At 40.2% G+C, this 6,314-nt stretch overlaps 1 protein-coding gene across 1 annotated transcript; it reads left to right on the forward strand.

Annotated features, from left to right (window-relative positions):
- The first annotated feature begins 4,638 nt into the window (after positions 1 to 4,638).
- kera (keratocan) lies at positions 4,639 to 5,841 on the forward strand. The gene is made up of 2 exons (XM_026363887.1): positions 4,639 to 5,518; positions 5,672 to 5,841. Exons 1-2 carry the CDS (start codon positions 4,657 to 4,659, stop codon positions 5,839 to 5,841), a joined length of 1,032 nt encoding a protein of 343 aa, XP_026219672.1. The 5' UTR covers positions 4,639 to 4,656.
- The last annotated feature ends 473 nt before the right edge of the window (positions 5,842 to 6,314 follow it).

Genomic DNA, 6,314 nt, shown 5'->3' on the forward strand with positions numbered 1-6,314 from the left:
GTCTGTGTCTTTGTATTTGGTTTTGGATGTCTTCGACAAACACCAAATTAAAATGTGCAATTTTCCCTTACTAGTTGGATAAATCGTTTACTAGGTTTGAAATTTTCCATGATGTTATGGCTGACACGCTGTAAATTTTGACTTTTACTTCCAAATGAGTGGTTAACTCTGATTGTGGTTTGAGGCTCCTGCTCTACCACAAGTGTTGTATTGTGAAGCGTTTTCTGGTAATGATGCTTTAAAATGTGTTACAATTTTCGACAGTGAAGTCAGTGAGTCATTTAATCACTGTTACTGCAGATGTGATTGAAAAACTACAAAAGGAAACTTGGACTTGTGAAAAATGAATAAAGGACTTTTCCTGTAAAATGCTGGGTGTGAATGTCTGAATGCAAACCCCTCTAAGCTCCTCTCTAATCTCACCTGACAGCCTAGTAAACACAAGGCCTGGGAGCTGAAATGAGCCATAAACTGGTCCTGCTCCCATTCCCCAGAGTGATGGGTAAAGAGCAAATCTTCCATTACTGGCCAAATGGGGAAGTGGGGTGTGGTGACAACAGTTTAACCCTTAACATCACACTGATGACTTGAATTTCTATCCAAATGAGGATACAAAATGAAAGAGGTGGGAAAAGACGCTGGGCTGGCAGTAAAGAAGGCAACACAAACTCTGAAAGGACATCCCAACTCACACACAATAGTCCTCCCACCTACAACATATGCTCCATCCTCTTGGTTCAATCGGTGCATGTCCAAGGTCCAGCCTTGGGGGAATCAAACCAATGACAATACAAGACTGACTAGGCTAGCAGTGCTGACCACATCAGAGCTACTGAGGCTGTGGACAATCATCAGTGCCATTCACTGGAGGAGCAGAAGAACCATCCCTCACCTGTCTGCATGCAGACCGCTCACAGCTGCAGTTGGAGAAGCAGGTAAAGATGATCTTGTCTTTCTATTTGTAATGAATGGGTTTGAGAGGGGGGGGGGGGGTTGGAAGACTTTCCAGATGGTTTACAGCTGACTTTACCTTTGATGTGGTGCATCGTGCCAGCCTCCATTTCAAACCTTATAGATAATATGTCCACTGTAGATGTAAATGTCTCAGTTATTAAATTTGTCAGTTTTGTCAGTACTTTTAGTTTTTATCTTTCTTGCACTCATCTTTTATGCTTTTAGATGCTTAAACTCAGGCTCAACATAGAAATATACTTCAATTGTTTTATAAACAAACTTATACCTGAAAATTAATAACTAAAAAACAACTGCAGTGGTTGGAGCTTTCCAAATGACACAGCTCATGAAAAGTTTTCCCACATAATAATTACCCTTAAACACAGTTACTTTCTCTACTCTGGATGCAGTAAGCCATAACTAACTCGTCCAAATGTTTCAAAGTCATGAAGTGGATTTCAGCAAAGCCATCAACTGGAGCTGATCCTACAAAACCTATGCAGTGCAAATACAACCCGTTGTGTAATTAACATAGCTGGCTCAGACACAAAGCCCTTGGCAGGAAATTAGCATTATCATATTCCTCTGCATGTGTTTCTCTTTAGTCTGTCAGACAGATCGTAGCCAACATTTGTTTTCACTAATATATGTTCCATTTTGCAGAGATCTATGAAGACCTGATTCACCATTTTCAATAGCTAAAATATTAAACTTTAAATCTTGCCATGATTCATTATAGACTAGTTTGTATAGGAATTTGAGCAAATAAATAAACATTTTATATCGCATAATGCTTAATTTCAGCTAAATCAAATGAAAAACACCCATTGTTTGGCTTTTTAAACACCATTAATTGTATTTTAAAACCTTTTATTAAAATTTCTGACATGTTAAATAAGTGTTTAATCTCATGCACTTTATTACATGCCTTTAAAAACCAGATTTGCCTACCCTTTGTCCAAGTACAGAGAATTAACTGTTCATAAGGTTGAAGAAACAGACAATTTAACATTTTTTTTACTCAAGATATAAAGGCTGCTGGGTGGCCACAGCAGTATAAAGGCTGGAGGCACATTCTTGGTTTAGAGGTTACAGTTTGTCCTGTTGCTTAACAGACTCAGTTGCATGCCAAGTGATTGTAAGGTCAACAGTCTCTGCTGTCTGCTCAAAGACAGTTTTTTTTTTTATTTAATGTGAACCTAAAACATATTAGATGTCTTGGATTGGATGGCTCATATCTGTGAACACCTAGAAACACCATCGAAGTGTGAAGAATGGTGTGCAATATGCAACATTTCTACATCATTTTAAGCTACATTTACAGAAAGTCAGACAAGCTTATTAGGAAAGTAGTGCGACTGATGCAAATGTGCCCATTCATCAAAACAGTCATTTGTCCTTGATGTACATGTCCTATAAATGTACTTGGAATTAACAACTGACCCTGTACGCTAATTGGTTGTACACGATTACAAACGTCTAGAGGAATTATCACTGTTCCTAAATGCACCTTGGCAAACACAGGAGGAGCTCTAATGGGCTTGCATGGTTGATCATGGATGACTGCAGTTCCTATCCTCACACAAGTCAGCTGGGATTATCCTGTTGCATTCAAGCTTTTGCCGTCATCACTGGAAATGAGTGCAATCTCATGCTAGCATGTTTAAAGGCCACCAATCCCAACACTACGTAGCCTCTGCAGAACAATGTGCTTGACCAGCGTGCAGTAAAATCCCCCCAGATTAGTCTGACCTCCCTCCCATAACACCATTAACTTGCACGTCTGCAGATAAAGGTTTGTTTTTAAACAGAATGCGTCATCTTTGTGCTCTACCTCTGCACCCCGAACAACGTACCTTTAAGCACTGTACACTGACATACTCATCACAGTGCTCACATTTGCATATGTATAAGAAATACAGATTATTTACTTTTTTTTTTAGTCACAATTTTTACACCTATTTTTTTAAAGCAGATAATTACCATGGGGCATTACTTCAAAACATCTTTCCTGCACTATACCAACATCACAGCATCTTTCTAGTTTCAGAGAAATCGTAATCACATGATCGCACTCTACTTAATTTTAACAGTACAGGAGGGGGGGGGGCATTTATAAATTAAGATGAAAGCTAACCCACAATAGTCCAAGTTAGGTGATAATGATGTTATATCTATTTCAAACTTACACATTGAGCTGACTGTCAACTACAACACAATTATATGGAGCAGTATTTGTGTATTTGTGTGTCACATTGTTGACTGCAAACACTGTTAGACTAGAATTTGCATCAAGCAGATTAATTAATCCTGATCACCCTGTGTACAGCAGGTGCACGAAATTAGCACAAAAGTTGGCAAAGACTCGTAGGGATTTGTGAGTGGAGTTAAAAAGCGATCAAGCATGCCAACAAAGGAGGAAGCGTTGTGCATGTAGAAGTCAGCAAACAAAAAACAGGTAGCCTTTTGCCAAGTGGGCCATGTCTCAAGTGCTGAATAGGACAGGATTATGACCTATCATCCCTGCAAAATCTGACTGGCCAAAAGAAGCTTTGGGGTCATCATGAGTGACAGGCTGGCACACGTTGAACGAAAAAGCTTGTGGTACAAATACGGGGAAGTGAGAGGTACAGCCTCATCATTTGGGACTACACTTGAAAACTTGCTCAGGTAGGACAGGAGGAAGGAAGACTAGGCAAGAGGAAGCCCACAGAGTGTAAGGTAAGATGAGCTGTTCAATGGCTAATTTATTTTTTTGGGAGTGGCAAAGGTGGCAGCCTAGTTGAGAATGTGATTTCAATGGGTAAAGGGGTTTTCTTATTCTTTGAAGCATTTGTGAAACCCTCATTCTACAAAGCTGGTTCAAGAAACTTTGACCTCTCTACACTGAGAAAGCAGGGGCACATCTCAAAACAGGTGTGTCGGCTTTATCTTTGAAGTGGACTCATCCATGGAAAACCATGCCCCATCAAAATGAGTTCCAGACAAACATGGAGTGCATGAACAATCTTAACGAGCAACAGATGGCAGCTGGGAGGCATCAAGCAGAGCCTTAAGAGATGGATGAATAGAAGATGGTCGAGCTGGCATTTACTTGTCATCCTTTCTGCTCTCTATTGTTGTTTTTGTATTTCTCCATCACATAGCTTCTGTTGTTTTAGGTCTCTGCATCTCACTTTTCCGCTTTCACCCATGGTTAGTATTAGGCCATCTTTCCTGACAGAAAAATCAATTCAGCTGAATAATAGTTGTATTTGCATTTGCATTGTAACCCAGAAAGACAAGCTACTTCAGTCTGTTAGCAGCTGCAGTTGGAATGATAATAATTTTAGTGGTGGAGTATGTGACCTAGGTCTGCACTTAAAGAGCTTATTCATTTGTATATGAAGCTATTCATTGGTAGCGTTTTTACGTCTATGTTATTTATCTGAAAGCTTTACTAAGACAGGTGTTTATCTAAAGTCACAAAATAGACATGCTCTCAATCTCAAACAATTGTTTGGATCATCAGTTACAGTACATTGTGGTCTTAAATTCCTCCATGTCCCCAGTGTTTTGCAAATTATAACCACCTATGTGATCCTCTTTACCTTTAATATGGAGCCTTCAGGTGTCTTACTGTGACATCCTGTGTAACAATGTATATCACATCTTTTCTATAATATTGTTTTTCTCTCTGTCTATCACAGGTTGAATAGCAAAATGGCACTACTCCTGAACCTTTTCTGCATGTGCTGTCTACTTGGTCCAGTTCTCAGCCAGGACATGCCTTATGAGGAATACATGGCCCAGATCCAGGGCTGCCCCAAAGAGTGCAACTGCCCTCCTAACTTTCCTCGTGCTGTCTATTGTGACAATAAAGGTCTGAAGAGTATCCCCAGAATCCCTCCACACACATGGTATCTCTACCTGCAGAACAATCTAATCGAAGTGCTGTCAGCAGATGCCCTCCGCAATGCCACACAGCTGCGCTGGCTGAACCTAAACCGCAACAAAATCAATAGTGAAGGACTGGAAGAAGGTGTCTTGAACACAATGACTCACCTGGCTCACCTGTACATGGAGGACAACCTCTTGTCTTCTGTGCCATCTCCTCTGCCTACTAGTCTGGAGCATCTACGTCTGTCTCGAAATCGCATATCAAAGATTCCTTCTGGTGTCTTCATGGGAATGGACAAGCTTAACCTCCTGGATCTTCAGGGGAACAAGCTGATGGACAGTGCTGTGACTGAGGTGAGCCTGAAGGGTCTCAACAACCTTGTGCAGATTAACCTGGCCAAGAACCAGCTGACAAGCATGCCTCTTGGCTTACCACCCACTACCACTCAGCTTTTCCTCGATGGCAATAACATTGAGAAGATCCCAGCAGGCTACTTCAAAGGTTTGCCTAAAGTTGCATTTCTGAGGCTTAACCACAACAAGCTTGGCAGCAGTGGAGTTCCCAAAAATGTGTTTAACGTCTCCAGCATTTTGGACTTGCAGCTGTCCCACAACCAGCTCACTGAGGTTCCCCTCATTCCTGCAGGTCTTGAACATCTTCTCCTTGATCACAACAAGATCAAAAGTATGTTTGTGTCATTTTCCCAAAGCACTGAATTTTACTGAATACTGCATTTTGTCAAATTTTAGTGAGGTATTGATGCATAGAGATAATTATCAGAGAAGTATTCTGTTACTGTCCGTCGTTTAATATCAAATTCACTTGTTTTTTTTACAGGTGTAAGTGGCTCCAACGTCTGTCCTGTTTCCGTTGATGCTGTTGACGACTCTGTAAACGAAAGTGTCCCTCGATTGCGCTATCTCCGACTGGATGGCAACGAGATTAAACCACCAATTCCAAGGGATGTCATTCTATGCTTCCGCCTCTTGAGATCTATTGTCATCTAAGAAAAGTAAAATACCAGCATGTTGTTGGCTAATTACAGTTTTCTTGAACCAACTACTTTGTAATGTGGATACTGGTCTGATAAATTAGACCTATGAAGCTATATGTAAAAAGTTGGGATCTGACTAATATTTGCATGTTTGTGAACTATTTGAGTTGGATAGTTGGCATCAGCTTATTTTAATGTTGTGTCTTTAAAGAAGTTTTGTTTTTTTCAGTTCCAGAAAATATTTTTAGCGGAATTTGAAAAACATACAAAAGAAACAAAGCAAAGCTGATTTTGTTGAATGAGGCTGCAATCTGTTGACCAGTAGTTGTGCCTTATGTTGGTTTTAAGCGTCTGCATGTAAAATTCTGAAATCTATTACAGTGTAGCTTGACAGTGATTTAGGAGGACAATTTGTATTTTATGGCATGCGAAGATGATTCACTGTCATTATGCTAATTCGAGCAGAGGGCAAATCTTATAATTTGT

Source organism: Anabas testudineus, chromosome 23, assembly GCF_900324465.2.
Source record: "Anabas testudineus chromosome 23, fAnaTes1.2, whole genome shotgun sequence".
NCBI lineage: Eukaryota > Metazoa > Chordata > Actinopteri > Anabantiformes > Anabantidae > Anabas > Anabas testudineus.